At 34.4% G+C, this 16,451-nt stretch overlaps 1 protein-coding gene across 4 annotated transcripts; it reads left to right on the plus strand.

The window, feature by feature from the left end:
- The first annotated feature begins 10,985 nt into the window (after positions 1 to 10,985).
- LOC112282019 (uncharacterized) lies at positions 10,986 to 13,796 on the plus strand. Of its 4 annotated transcripts, none has more exons than XM_090250392.1 (5): positions 10,986 to 11,267; positions 11,553 to 12,090; positions 12,392 to 12,493; positions 12,848 to 13,015; positions 13,299 to 13,796. In XM_090250392.1, the coding sequence occupies exons 2-5, from the start codon at positions 11,833 to 11,835 to the stop codon at positions 13,329 to 13,331; spliced, it is 561 nt and encodes a 186-aa protein (XP_090106518.1). In that variant the 5' UTR covers positions 10,986 to 11,267; positions 11,553 to 11,832; the 3' UTR covers positions 13,332 to 13,796. The 4 variants fall into 4 exon arrangements, with proteins under 4 accessions (XP_090106518.1, XP_090106519.1, XP_024374894.1 ...); XM_090250393.1 differs by having other exon boundaries at positions 11,597 to 12,090; XM_024519126.3 differs by having other exon boundaries at positions 10,986 to 11,100.
- The last annotated feature ends 2,655 nt before the right edge of the window (positions 13,797 to 16,451 follow it).

Genomic DNA, 16,451 nt, shown 5'->3' on the forward strand with positions numbered 1-16,451 from the left:
ATGGATATTTTGAATAGCTAATTTTATTCTTTGGCTTCATGAATATTTCGGCTTCTATCATGGATCACATGAATTGATTGTTTCAGGACCTTTTGGATAAGTATGTAATTGTCTTTATTGATGATATCCTCGTATATACTAAAATCCTTGAAGAGCATAAGTAACTGTCAAGGACAAGAAGTCGATGAAAAAATAATTCAGACAAGTGAGCCTTCACTCAAAGAAAGGTAACAAAATATATATAAACAAGTATGTATATTGAAAGAAAAACTGGAATGGCTATTACCAAAGACAAGAAAACTAGAGACCCTTGAAGCTAGACTGGAAGCAAGAAAGGAGTTGACAAGAGTGAAGAAGGCTTCACTCTTGTCTCTATATATACTATCTAACTAGGGGCTACGTGGCAACGTTCAATAGGACCTCCAATATGTATTGACTTTGTAGGACACATGCCTTGACTTACAAGGCAAGTTTTTCTACGTGTGGGCCACATAGATAGCTTGATCTTCAAGCTAACAACATGTATGGCACATGGCCAACTTGTTGACGACATTTTTAATCCAAAAAGTCAATTAAAGACACCTATGAAGTCAAAGCAGCATCTATGAAGCTTCTAAGAAGCTTTCATATTAAATACTATAGAATTAACTTACTTTTATCTACTTTTACTTACTTCCACCTATTTGTATATGTAATTACTAGCTTACATGAGTATGTCCGTGACATTATCCCCCCCTTCTAGGCACGAGTTCGACGAGGAGCAGTCATCATATGTTGAAGAAATCTATGATGTGACGAATTGTATTCGCCACATACTCTGGTCTTTGTTCTCTTCGAAGATGATTGATAGAGCCTTTCAACCATCAGTAGTATCCCATACCAGGGCGAAAAGACCACCCAATTATTTGATCATTGTTGAGGCCTTCATAGCTTTCTTCGAATAGTACATTTGGAACACCATCTGGAGTTGTTCCTACCTCTAGCAAAATCACCAAACATTGGGAGTCTCTTCCCAAATCGTGATACCAAATGCGTTGTATCTCGCCATCTATTCGAAGAAGAATATGTCATTCTTGAAGATCTTCATCTCGATTGCATCGTCTTGAAGGTTGTGATAATTATAATGTCTCGTCTGGTAGGTCAACAAATAAAGGCTCTTGAGTCGAATCTGTTGGTTGTTGGTTCTCCATCTCATAAGCACCACAACTACAAAGAAGCTACAAACAAGGATTGAAAGTAATATGTTATCTTGCCTAGATGTTGTTTCTTTTATAAAGAAGATTTTCATCTTGATTTTGATGGATGTTGTCGATGAAAAGCCTCTATCGCCTTTGCTGTATTTATAAGATTCTTTATTGGCTCCTATGTGCGTTCACTAATATCATATCCGTACTAATGGACAAGATATTCCAATTTATTTTGGCGCCGCCTTCAATCTAAGACTTCTTCTACTTCAAACTCTTCATTATTGTCCACTTCTATAGGAGGAGGTGGAGCTTGTGATCTTCTTGGTATGTCCATTGTCTTGTATGGTTCAAGAAGAGACACGTGGAATACTGCATGGATTTTTATTGACTTTGGTAGATGTAAACGATATGCAACTGGATTGATCTGTATAGAAATAGAAAATGGTCCAAGTCTTCGATAGTCCAACTTGTCACAAGGACTAGTGGTCTTGATATTGCGACGAAGTAGTCATACCTTATCACCCAAGAGAAATAGTGGTTGTTCCTTTCGATAGACATCTGCATTGACCTTTTGTTGTTCTTAAGCCTCTTTTAATTGCGCCTTCATCGTTGCATGTAGCTCTGATAAATGAATCGCCAAATCTTTTGCAGCAAGATTATCAACTTTTGAAAAGTCAAAAGTATCAAGTCGTAGATGATAACCATAATTAGTAAAGAAAGGTGTTTGTTTTGTAGAAGAATGTATCGTGTTATTGTAAGCAAACTCTGCCAATGGCAAAAGAGTTGTCCAATCATCTTGTTGGTAGTTAATGGTACATCTTAAATATTACTCCAAAACTTCATTAACACGCTCCGTTTGTCCATCAGTTTGAGGATGGAATGTCGAAGATAGTTTTATATCCATTTTTAGAATCTTGAAAAGAGTCCGCCAAAACCTTGATATAAATTGAATTCCCCTATCTGAAATAATATCCTTGGGTAATCCATGATAGCGATAGATATTATCAAGAAAGAGCTTAGCTGTTTCTTCACCTGTGATAGATTTTGTACATGATACAAAATGTAGCATCTTGGTAAAACGATCTACTATCACGAATATAGAGTCATAAGAACCTGAGATTGGAAGATCCATGATGAAGTCCATAGAAACAAAAGACCATGGTTGTTTTTGAATGGGTAATGGTTGAAGAAGTTCAAAAGATCAATGACGAGGAGTTTTTGATCTTAAGCAAACATCACATGATTGTACAAAATCTTTGATTGCCTTCCATATTTGAGGCCACCAAAAATCCCTAGATATCAGCTCCAAAGTCTTATTATATCTAAAATGTCCTACTGCTGGGAAGTCGTGATGAGCTTGAAGAATACGTAAACGTGCTTTTCCTTCTTGAACATATAGGCATGCTTCGAAATAGAGTAGGTTGTTCTTAAATTCAAATTTAGAAAGATCATGAGATTTAGAAGAATTATTCTTGATATCATGAAGAAGAGGATCTGAAGACATACTTAATTGGATTTGCTTAAGAAAAGTTAAATCAACAGTCAATGTTGATTTTATTGCTCAAAGATGAAATTGCTTTGGCTTCAAGAGGACCATTCTTTGTTGCTCAAAAGCTGCATCTCCTTCTTTTGGTACTAGATAAGAACATCTAGACAAGGCATCGGACAAACCTTGTTGTTTTTTTGGCCGATAAGTGATGATGAACTCGAATCTTGATAAAGATACGCTCCAACAAGCTTGACGACGATTTAATAAGCGTGCTGATATAAAATACTTGAGGTTCTTATGATCCGTATATACGGTGATTGGACTGGAAGCGCCTTCTAGATAATGATGCCATTTTTGAAAAGAATCTATAATTGCAAGAAGTTCTTTGTCATGGATCTCATAATTGATTTCTATTGCTGAGAATTTTCTTGAATGAAAGGCTACTGGATGAAGTTTGTCATCTGTTCCCATTTGTGATAAAACTGCACCTAAAGCAAAGTCTGATGCATCTGTTTCCATAAAGAATGCTTTGAAAAAATCAACACGATACAAGATTGGTGCAGAAACAAACGCTATCTTCAAAGATTCAAAAGTAACTTTCGCTTCTTGATTCCATTAGAGTTTGTCTTTACAAGTCAAACATGTAAGTAGTGTTGCAATTCGAGAGAAGTTCTTGATGAAGATCCGATAGTAGTTGGAAAATCCCAAAAAAACATTGGACATCTCTTATCATTTTTGGAATCTTCCAATCTATAATAGTTTGAATTTTCTTAGGATCCATCATAAGTCCATCATTTGAAATGATGTAACCTAAGAAATCGACTTGAGTAGTGTGGAATACACACTTTTCTTTCTTGGCATAGAGTCCTGTATCTCTTAATTTTTGTAACACTGGACGAACATGAAGTTCATGTTCTTCTAGATTCTTAGAATAGATCAAGATGTCGTCTAGATAACAGACCACAAAATCGTCCAAAAACTCTCGAAAAACATCATTCATTAGATGTTGAAAAGTTGTTGATGCATTTGTAAGTCCAAAAGGTATGATGTTGTATTCAAAATGTTCAGACCTAGTTTGAAATGCAGTCTTCCATTCATCTCCTTCTTTGATGCATACTAGATTGTATGCTCTCCAGAGATCTATTTTTGTATAGATCTTAGCTTGATTCAACTGATCAAGAAGTCCAGATATTAAAGGTAGTGGATACCTGTTCTTGATCATAATCTTGTTGAGTCCTTGATAATCAACACACATCCACAATGATCTATCTTTTTTCTTCAGAAATAGAATTGGAGTTCCTGCCGGAGATTTAGAATGGCATATGAAATTCTTGGATAGATTTTCTTCAATATATTCCTTGAGTTCAGTCAATTCATTTTGTGATAAACTATAGATTTGTCCGAATGGCGATTGTGCTCCTTCTTGAAGGTCAATTGAGCAATCATAAGGACGATGTTCTGGGAGTGTATCTGCATTCTTTTTTTTAAATACATCTTCAAATTCTTGATATTGGCTTGGAATGCGACTTGAAGTCTTTCCACGAGTAGAAACAGTTATGGCATAAATAATATATGGTGATTCTTTCATAGCAGCATGTAAGAAAGCTTTTGCACCTATAAATACGGGTTTAATTGAATTGGACTTATGACTCTCTACTTGATTAATCCACTATTAATTATACTTTTAGAAAAAGTAAGAATTTGGAAAATCCAATCTATTTGAGGGTTGTATTTTTCTAACTACGATAAATCTAAAATGACTGGATTAGAGAGAGATCTAATGATATTAAATACTACAAAGCTATTATGACCATTGATTATTACTTCTATAGGAAGGATTTCGTGAGTAATATCTCGAGAAGACAATGGACGACCATCTATGACTTCTATATGAACAAGTTTAGTTTTCTTTACTAAAGATATGCTATGTCTTTTAGTAAATTCTTCATCTAAGAAATACACCGAGGCTCTTGAATGTAATAAGGCAGAGGCTTTGTAATATTTAGGTCCTAAAATAACATTTAATGTAAAACAAGGAGAGGGCTCCGAGGAGAGAATAAGACCTTTACTAGATGTTGTACAAGGTTCCAACCACACAGTCCCTATTGTAGCTGGACAAACTCATTTTCTGACATATTGTCTTCTTTCACAGCCATACTTCTCATTTTGTGATTGCGTCGTTTCTTTGGACAATGTTGAGCAGTGTGCTTTGATTCTCCATAATATAAACATAATCCTTCTTGACGACAATGAGTCTTTTCTTGCTTAGTAAGAGGTTTGAAACGTACTGCATCAATTTGCATATACTTTACTTCTAAATGTATGTATTGAAGAGATGTTGGTGTTGCCATTGAATTATAGTAATGTTGAGGTCCACTTATACGGTTCTCAGATCGAAATTCAAAAAGGTGATTATCGCACTTCACTGCAAAGTCAATTACTTGACTCAATGTTTGAGAATCAGGTAAGTTAAGCATTAATTTTTTTACATCATATTGTAATCCGTAGAGAAATTGACTAATAAGTGCAGCATCATCCCACTTGATATCACTTATAAGTTGTCAAAATTATGAAGCATAGAACGTTATTGATCGATTGCCTTGTCGTAAAATACGGATCTTATTGATTGCAACACGAATTGCATCATGTTCTCCATACATGGATCGAAACTCCACCAGAAAAGCTTCTAGATTATCCAATATTGGATCTCGTCGTTCAAGAAAAGATAAACACTATGATAGTGCTAAACCTGAAAGAAGCGTACTAATGAATCTAACTTGCAATCCTTGAGTTGGATACCTTTGGGGTTGAAATTCAATCACAAGTTGCACTTGATTGATAAATCCTCGAAACTCGGATCTGGTGCAATCAAACTACTGGGGTAGGGCAATTCTTGGTTCTCTAACACTGGAAGGGCGTTCCACCATAGAAGAAAGGACATGGTTTGGTGCAGATGTTGAAGTAGCTCCAACTATTTCTATATCTTTACTTCCTGCCAATCTTGTTGCTCTTGTGGTGGTAAATTGAATTGATGAATCGCAAGCATTAACTCCCTCAGTTGCTCTTGCATTTGTGCCATGGCATTCTTCATTTCAACAAGTTTAGCCATGATAATACTTAGAAAAGAGAAGATGTCTAATATCGCTCAAGACAAACAGAAGAGAGGACTTGAGAACAAAGAAAATACTAAAGACAATATCAGTTTAGAAGAGGGTAATCCATAACTTCTAATATGCTTATATCTTATCAAGAAAAATGGGTAATCCACTCTTAATCAAGATAAGACAAAGCTCTGATATTATAGGTGTACTCTTGTCAATTTGTCAAGCACAAGAACTCGATGAAAAAATAATTCAGACAAGTGAGCCTTCACTCAAAAAAAGGTAACAAAATACAAATAAATAAATATGTATATTGAAAGAGAAACTAGAATGGCTATTGCCAAAAGACAAAAAAACTAGAGACCCTTGAAACTAGACTGGAAGCAAGAAAGGAGTTGACAAGAGTGAAGAAGGCTTCACTCTTGTCTCTATATATACTATCTAACTAGGGGCTACGTGGCAACGTTTAATAGGACCTCCAATATGTGTTGACTTTGTAGGACACATGCCTTGACTTACAAGGCAAGTTTTTCTACGTGTGGGCCACATAGTTAGCTTGATCTTCAAGCTAACAACATGTGTGGCACATGGCCAACTTATTGACCACGTTTTTAATCCAAAAAGACAATTAAAAACACCTTTGAAGTTAAAGCAGCGTCTATGAAGCTTCTAAGAAGCTTTCATATTAAATACTATAGAATTAACTTACTTTTACCTACTTTTATTTACTTCCACCTATTTATATATGTAATTACTAGCTTACATGAGTATGTCTATGATAGGAACATCTACGAGAAGTATTGGACCAATCATAAGATAGTTGCTTCTATTGCAAGCAATCAAAATGTGAACTTTAGAAGTTAGAAGTCACCTTTTTGAGTCATGTGGTGTCCTCTAAAGGCATGCGTATGGAGCAAGATAAGGTGAAAGTGATGGAAGATTAGCCACCCTCATAGATGTTTTTGAAGTTTGTTCATTATTAGGCCTTGTTGGATATTATCATTATTTTGTTTGACAATTTGCATACATTATTGCTACATTGATAAATCTATTGAAGATAGATGCTCTATTTGAAAGAGAAATGGAGCAACAAAGTGCATTTAATAGGTCGAAGGAGGCATTCATTACTACTCCAATATTACAATCATATGATTCCAACATTTCTTATATGCTTGATATTGATGCTTCCAATTTTGCTATTGGAGTGGTTTTTCAACAAGATTTTGATAGGGGCCTTCAACATGTGGTGTATAAATCATGCAAGCTTAGAAAGACAAAGAAGAATTACTTTGGATGTGATCAAGAGCAATTATCAATTATATATGCTACAAAGGTGTGGCAATACTATATGTTGCGGAAGCCAATGGTTGTTCAAACTGTCTATTGACCCTTGCTATACAATTTGCATCTAGAAAATATGAAAGGACAACATCATCGTTGTAAAGAACAATTGCAGCTTTTTGATATCCAACTTGATTATAAGTAAGGGCGATAACATACTATGCTAGACAACTTATCATGGAGACCAAACTTGAAAGACAATTTGAGAGAGAAGGTAGAAGTTGTTACCATTAGTAGTATCATTTCAAATCTAATCAAAGAGACAAAATAGAAAGAAGCTATGCATTGGGATACTTATTTCAAGATGGTTTGTAATTGCTTGAAGGTACAGAATATATAGTATTAAGATTAGAATCTTAGTAATAGCTTGCTTTATTTTAAGAAGCAAATTTATGTATCTGACAATGCTATACTTTGGATACGCATACTTCAAGAGGAACATGACATCCTTATATTTAGAAATTTAAGACAAGAAAAGATTTTAGAATGGATCTCAAGGATATAGTTTTGAACATGTTTGGATCGTAATGTTTAAGCTTTTGTACACTCTTACGAGTCATGTCAATGTAATAAAGCATGCAACACAAAGTCTTCTAAATTATTGCAACCGATTTTGCTATCTATGACATGTTAGGAGCAAGTGACTATAAATCTCATTACTTGTTTGTCGTAGATGCCTCATAATCATATCACGGTTGCTGTCTTTATGAATTAATTCTCTAAGTAACTTCACTTAGTTGCAATGCGCTCAGATATTGATGCCCTAATACTTGCTCGAGTCTTCTTTGATATTATCTTTTGTCACCATGGATTACTTTGTATCATTGTTTCAAATCAAGATCCATGCTTCACAAGAAGTTTTTGGCAAGTCTTATTGAAGCTATTAGGTACACAATTTGCCATGTCTACAACCTTCTATTCTCAAATAGATGGACAAATAGAATGTGCAAATTGGACCTTGGAAGATATGTTGTGGACATTTGAAGTGGTTCATCATAATTATTGGGATGAATACTTGATGTTCTTGGAGTTTGCTTATAATAATAGTATTCAAGCAAGTACTAGTCATTCACCATTTTTCTTTAACATTAGTCAACATCCGATTATGCCAATAATTCTCTATTGTTCCATCAACACCAATAACCTAACAATAGAGGAATTTATATAATGATTTACAATGGCCTTACAAGAAGCACAACACCGCCTCTTTATTGCACTAAATCAATAGAAGCAATATGCAGATAACCACCAGCAACACAAGACCTTTTGGGAGGATAATCAAGTGTTACTTTTCAACACCAACTTGCCACTAGCTACATCAACTCAAATAGATAAACTAGCACTTCAATAGCTTGGATCTTTCCATATTTTTGTTGTGATTTCTGATGTCGCATACTGCCTCAAGCTTCTACTATATAGTTGGGTCCATTCAATCTTCTATGTTTTGTAATTGGAGGAATTTCATACTGAGCCAAAGCGCTTTTTGAATCGACACCAACCACGACCACCACCACTAGTTGTAGTTGATGATCAACAAGAATATGAAGTGGATAACATTTTGGAATATCGCTACCTTTGTTGTGGTTGTAGACATCCATAACTTCAATACAAAGTTCTTTAGAAAGGTTATCCCATCTATAATGCAATGTGGGAACCTGCACAAAACCTCATTCATTGCTAAAAAAATAATTTGGAGGTACCATCTGGAGCAAAATGAGGACGTTTTGCATTAGTAGAGGAGGATTAACTATAATGGGATATAGATAAGATATTTGTATTATTAGTACATAGAAATAGATAGTTAGAATTATGTTTGAGAAGTTATGGAAGTTTCTAGAATTGAGGTTAGGTTAGTGGACTAGATAGGATCTACCATGGAACATTCTAGAAAGAATTTAGGGCAGTTGTTTAAGTAGGACCTACCATAGAACCTTCTAAAATTAGTTTAAGGTGGTTATCTAAGTGGAGTCCATCATCTAGGAACATTCTAGATCGTCGAGGGTAGTAGAACAAAGTATAAATAGGATTGGCCAGGGACTTGTTAATTTTATTGATTAGAGAAATTAGAGAAAATGTTGGACTAAAGAAAATCCTAGCCTATTTACACAATTAGACTCAACTCTTATACTATAGAAATGTCTTTGCTTCTTCCTATATACTGAGTTTCTTATACTTTGTGTCCTTATAACCATGAACTTGATTTTGGCATTCTGGCCATGATACAAACACTTCCATAGAATACCCACAACAAAGTGAGTAAAATCCAATAGGAGACACCTCTAAAGAGAACCTCGACTCTAAAACTTTCCTTGAATTAGTACTACAAGGACTTACTATTTCAAAGATAGAATTGAATGTGACACTATCACAATTTTCTTGCAATAGAACTAATACAATGTAAGATAAAATAGAGCTATACACTAATTTATACAAATGATGGAAGATCACCATTGCTAACCATATTGAAAGTGCAAGAAGCTAAAGCCAAGCAAAAAACAACTCAACAATGCAAACCCTAAATCAGTGCACAAAAGATGGTTTTATAACAAAATACTGAACAAGAGCTCAATTCAAGTACTTACCAACAACACATCATTGATTTTGATGTCCAACTTTGCAACTCTGCACAATGGTGCGCCATCACAAAGTGATAATGCAAGTGCAAATTGAGTGGAGATGTTGGTGATATCCAACTTGCATTGCTCTCTTCTGCTTTCCTCCAGTCCTCATCCAAGTCATCAGTCCACGTCGACACTGTTAGGATTAGGTTAAAAACCTTGAGTTACCTCAACTGTTACCTCGACGACTAAACTCAAACTTGTATATAACTCTTGTTTAAAATAAAAGTAAACTCGAGTTAGTATTAGCAGTTTTAACAGCGAAGATTTTGTTCACAAAGCTGTTCGTTTTAAGTAAATATGGTTGGCTTCTTTCAGCCTGAGGGTTCTCATATGTAGGTTTCTCCTGTCGGCAGTATTCTTTTTACCTTTCTTGTGGAAATTCAAGAAGGCGGCTAGTATATTTTAGTTCAGTTTCGTGAGTACACTCAACACCTGGTTTCAACATTCACCGCTTTGAAGAATTATTCAGGGCAATGATGGTCGTTTCTTGTTTTGCACTACCGATGAATCGTAGTGAAAACATGTTGCTTTTATGGAAGGTTATTCTCCTGAATGTTTGCACAACTTTGAACATAGACAGATTCTACTTCGGAGACAATATGATCCATGCAACCAAATCCTACAATGCTTCTCAATGTTTTCCGATAAGTGAGCGTTGAGAAATCGATCGGTCCTAAAAAATACTATTCCATAATTCTCAATTGTCAATACCTTGCTAAAATTTTATTACAGAATCTCACTTAAACAATCTTAATTACACAATAAGATGGGCAGATTGTGCCCCAACATTTGTCATCGATCCGCAACGTGATTGTGCAAATTGGTTTCAAGTCTCACGTTTCGACCACAATCCAAAGCATGTCATCGTAGTCACACAAACGTAATTACGGCAATACATAGCTTATGGTATATTACCTGTCGTGTCGGTGAAGGACTATGTTACTTATGTCGGAGGCGTTATTACATTCCAAGACATTGACAGATTACAACCTTTAAAAATATGACAAACAGTCTACAAAAGACAATTCTGAGTACACCAAAAAGAGCACCTGATCAGAGTTCCTACACAATATCGCTGCCTTGCTTCCTTTGTTGTAGTGGGTTATTTTCAGCCGTTGGCACTATCAACCGTGCTGTTTCAGAACGGTGATGGGTGTTCTGATCACGGTCAAAGGGAGCGGGCTGGGGCCGGACTCTGCCTACTTGAGCCCTGCAGCGTCCTCACCAGTGAAGTCTGGCTTTCAAGGAGAGAGTGAGAGGGGGGGGCGACGCATTACGCAACGGAATCATACGCCCATCCTACTGCAGCAGCATTGCTGCATTCATCACTCGCCATTTTGACCCCGCGTCCCACAATTTTGGTAACTATGTCTCTGTTTTCGCTGTCGATGCTCCACCCTTCATTCGGCGGAATTCATACTAGGTCATCTGTTGGGTGAGGGATTTTCAAGAGCTGTTTTGGAGGATTGCGATGAAGAAGTGATGAGAGAGAACTTGATTGTGTAGGAGTTGGGTTTTTCCCCTAGAGGTAGTGTAAGCTCGAGGTCTTCTAATTTTTCTGTTTTTCGGTACTATGGTTGTTTTGCTCTTATTCATGGTTTAAGGCATGGCGTCTGGATCCCGGTTCTGTCCGTTTTCGATAGTTCGTATATTTTCTTCCTCCTCAGCCGCCAGATCAAGTGTTGTATGGTTTCAGAAGCGTTGTTTCGTTTGCATCTTTTGCCTATCTTCTTTTCCTGGTTTTGTTTTTGTGAGAAGTTTGCCCATTTTATCCATTTTTGTTTCGTACCTTAACGCAGGTGCGTCGTTGCAGGAATGTCTCTCGAGTCGCCTGACGCTGTCGTCGTTTTTTATTAGGAAATTCTGCAAGGTCACCAGATATATTTAAGACGCCAGTTCGTTCTCTCTTCAACCAACCGCTTTTGAATTTGAGGGCGGTTGCATGCTGCTCGTTATCTTAGCTTCTTTCTTTTGGAGTTTCAGTGGGGTTTATCGCCGTAGTCGAAGAAGTGGAACCTGCTCGCCTTTTTGAATTAGGGAGAAAATTCAGAAGAGTGAAGAATTGTGCATAGTTTTTGAGGATTTGTTCTGCAATGGAGGATGTGATAGAGGAGGAAATGATGGCCCTAGAGGCCATTTTCTATGATAGCTACAGTAAGATTAATGACAACAGCTTCAGAATTAGGATTGATTCCGATGTTGAGGAGGATGCTCCCCCAGCATTTTTCCTTGAGTTCCAACTGCCGAAAGGTTACCCGGATGAAATCCCCAAGTTTGACCTTAGCAACATAAATAACAGTAAGTACCCGGAGGCTGTGAAAGCTGCAATTCTGGAAGGCCTTCACGAACAGGTGCGCAGTATATTCTGGTTGGGCCTTTCCTGACATGTGATCTCTAGATATCGGATATTTGCTCAGAAAGTTGTTTTGCTTATGTAGTATATCGCTCATTATTCGAGTCTGCAGCCATTCTAGTTATTGTAGTCCTTGTAATTCTAGTAATTGTAATGTTTTATAAGTTAATTTTGATTGTAGTCCTTACTATGTGTTGTCAGGCATTTGTGTGAGACGATGATTAATTTACTACATTTCCCTCTCACTGACACCAAAGATTCCAGCTATGATAACAATCGATTCATTTGAAATGTACTAGGCAGAGGAACAGAAAGGTGAGAGCATGTGCTACAACCTGGTGGATTGGTTAAAAGAGAAACTTCCTCATTTTTATCGACTCAAACCAGTCGTAACAACCCAGGTTATTTATTTTCGTTTGACTTCCTTGACTCAACTCATTCTCCTGGTTTGGGGACAATGTCATGTTAGCGAATCTTGAATAATTCATGAACACATTAATCAAAATGTGGGTCATATGGCTCATAAGCACTAGTGAAGTATTTGCAAGTTCAGATTAGCACTGTTGATTCTTATCCGCTGCATCCACTTAGAATTATCTTGTTCGCTAGGACTTCCTTTGTAAGAAACTGACTGGTTTCTGACTGTCGATACTGACTGTCGAACAAAGGTTTGATTCGCTGGAGTACAAGTTAGAGTTGTATTATGAAATGTTACCTCAACACTCACTAAGTGCACTTCTGTGACCTATTTGCAGGAATCGGATCATTCAGATAGCGAGCATCACCAAGCAGTTGGTGGTGGTAAGAAAGGTGCCCTTGGGAAAGACAAGATGACGAAAGCGCAGAAACGACGTCATTTTGACAAATATGGAGCAGGCGCTGAGAAACCTCGCGGCTGGGACTGGGTCCCTATCCTCTCTCATGTACGTGAAAGGCATTTTGCTGTTATTACTTCATTGTACGTCATGAGTTTGCTCGTGTATCAAATGTTTACACTTGTTCCTACACCAACAAAAATTACTTGGTCTTCTCATCAATTTGGCAGATCAAGGCATATATGTTTTTTGCAAATTTGAGTTAGTACTCCTTATGCTCAACGTAAAGTGATTAATGAGTGTTTGAATCTTATAGTCTCTAATGGTTGACGATGTCTACTTTAGACTGATTTCAGTTATTGACATTGAGTGGTGTATGGTGGATGTGCAGTTGGGTCAAGTTCCGCACATACCTTCAGCTTGACTGATTACGACACTTTACATTTAGAAGTTTCTATTAAGAACTTAAATGTCTCCACGCATTGGTCGGAGTTTTGTTGATGGTGTTGGAGGTGCAATTTAGTAGTAGCGTGATTCAGCCTGATTCATGAACGACCAACATTTGACCACATAAATGTTGTCTTAGTTTTCTGAATTGGAGTCTGAGGATTCTGTCAACTTACCACCAAAGTAAACTACGAACTTTGATCTGTATGAGTTAGGATCGTACACGATATTGTAGTTAAGAATGTTCTGGAGATCAGTGGAGGTTTTCGGAGAACATCTACACTATGAATCACAAGTTACCTACAACCTCTTGTGCAAATCCCACGTTTCTCTTCAGAACGTTTTAAACCAATATTAGACTCCTGGCATTGACCTGTACTCCCATCATGGATACATGTTTTAACAATTGAGTCTACTCAATGCATCTGCTTTATTCAGGAAATGATAATGTGACTAACTGATCCAGTAAGGTCTCTGATATCTCACCTAGAAAGTTATTCTGGTTCATACATTCAGAGTTGGGAGACAAGATACTGGTATATGAAGTATTTGCTTTTGGATAGCCTTGCCCTTGAAATATCAAATAATAGAAGAAGGCAAATGAAAATGGCATTGTAGTTGGAATACAAGTACGATTTGGGAAGAGTTACCTGAAGTCTTCTAAGAGTTTCAAGAGTTGCAATTAAGTAAAATGGGAAATTGAAACTTAGTTTAACACATCAAAGGTATGTTAATTACTTTAGTTGACTTTCAGATGAATTGTTGACCTTGGCAAATTTAATTACTATAATGGAAGTTGAAGATAAATTCTCCATGAATAATGTTATTATGTTTAATTGAGACAATAAAAAGAAGGATTATACAAAAGTATTAGTAAGATTAAATCAAATTACATTTGTAGAGTATTGTCAATTCTAATATATGCTTTGTTTTGATTTAGAATATTTAATATTAGAGAAATATAGTTCCTAAATTACCTTCTTGTGTGAAACAAGGTTCAACTAAACAAAGACCTCATTCATATATATATATATATATATATATATGTATCTTATTACATAATGAAATTCAATTGTATGACCACTTCGATGTTTGAAAAAAAGCCAAAATAAATATGATGAATAATATTGTTTATTTATATCTAAAAAAAACTAATAAGTTGTAACAAGTATTATTAATGTTGTGCACCTTGAAAGTGTAAGAAAGAAGTTGGAAAAAATAAACATTTTGAGCCTATTTAAAAGAAGCCATATGAGGCTCAATTGCAACTTCTTATATACAAAGCTATAGAAGAGAATATCATTACTTATTAAATATCAAACAAGAAACATATATAAGATATACTTCAACGAAATTTGTTAAAATAACATATGATAAGCTCACTCCACATAGTTGTGTACAACCAAAAATTCATTAAAAGAATGCATATGCAAACAAAAAATCATCCTTGATTAATTCAATCAAAAATAATAATAAAGACAATACTTAGTATCTTACTTATTTTGCCTAAATTCGAATAAAAAACAAACATAAATATGCATATGTATAACACATTGAAGCTATATGAAATAATTATTAAGATCTATAATTAATTTAGAACTTTATTGATTAAATTTGCTTTAACATGCTAAAATAAGATACTAAAAAAAATATTTTAGTTAAAATAATAAAAATATTTATAAATTTATTAATCGTAATTTAAAATAATACAAAATTTATTTAGAGCAATAAATTGTAATTAAAGTTTATTTATCATCTTAAAATTTATTTACATTGAATATCAACTTTTTTAAATTAATGAATAATTAATAACATACTATCAATTAGAGAAGTATATATATATATTGATTTTTTTTAATATTAAATATTTTAAAATACATAATATATTAGATTAATTATTTGTATATAGATGTATATACAAAATAAAAATAATTTATTTATATTATTAAATACAAGACTTTTAATATAATAAAGCTTATTCTAAGTAAAAATCAATAGAGAAAATTCGTGATGCTTTTATAGAGATAATTTTATGACAAAAATCTTCTTTAGTTTTAATTTTTTTAATAATAAATATTAATGTAATTTTTTTGTTTAATACAAAAAAATATATGACTATAAAACAAAGTTTAAAATATTATGAGGTTAGAACTAAGAAGTCATCATATAATATATAAATAATGCAAATCTAATTGAATAATATTAAAAAATATTAAAAAATAATTAGCCTTGATTTGGATAATTTTAATATATAAAAAAAAAACTAAAATTATTTGAAGAATTCTATTAGAAATTAAAAGAAATTAAAACATTTAATATAATTGTCTAGATTAATTAGAGATGGGATTTGAACAATCAAATTATTCAATTAAAAATAAGAGAACAAGATTTTTAGTAGAGTGACAAAACACTCTTGTAAGGAATTAAATACTTTCATGAATTGTTCAATTTGCTGTAGCTTGTACCAAGCTTTGGATGGCTGCCAAATTGCTACTTATGCTTAATACATAAATTAAATTAAGACTAGAAAGTAGATCAAATGCAATAGAATAGAGAATCATATAAAAAATGATCTTATTGATTTATATATTATATAGAATAATGTATATAAGAAACTCTAAAAAATCCAAAGTGCTGTCTATGAAATTTCTTTTGAAATATCTTAACTCATACATTAATCTTAAACTAAGTCTCTAAATTCTTTTCCAATTTTTCTCAAGTAAGTAGTCAACCTTTAATTTTGCTATCAAATTGGTGGTAGTTGCTTGGATAGTCTTAAAAATTGTCAAATTTTGATGTCCCTCTAAACTATTTTTATTATGTATAGTCATCAATTTTATTCCAACATGTTTTTTTAACTAAGCTTGTGGTATCTTTGCTACTATCTATACCTCTTCCATGGTTGGCAATCTATAATTGAGACATACCTATAAGAAGAGTGAAAAAATAGAAAAAAAAGATTGAGATCTTGCTTGCAATAAATGCTTGTACTAAGTATAAATTCAATAATCAATGATGATAATCAGTGGCCTTGTTTTTTTGTTACTATTGCGTGTACATGGGAGATAATTAAGTTTGAACATGCTACAAAATTATG

The sequence above is a fragment of the Physcomitrium patens genome, chromosome 5 (genome assembly GCF_059467195.1).
Source record: "Physcomitrium patens ecotype Gransden chromosome 5, ASM5946719v1, whole genome shotgun sequence".
NCBI lineage: Eukaryota > Viridiplantae > Streptophyta > Bryopsida > Funariales > Funariaceae > Physcomitrium > Physcomitrium patens.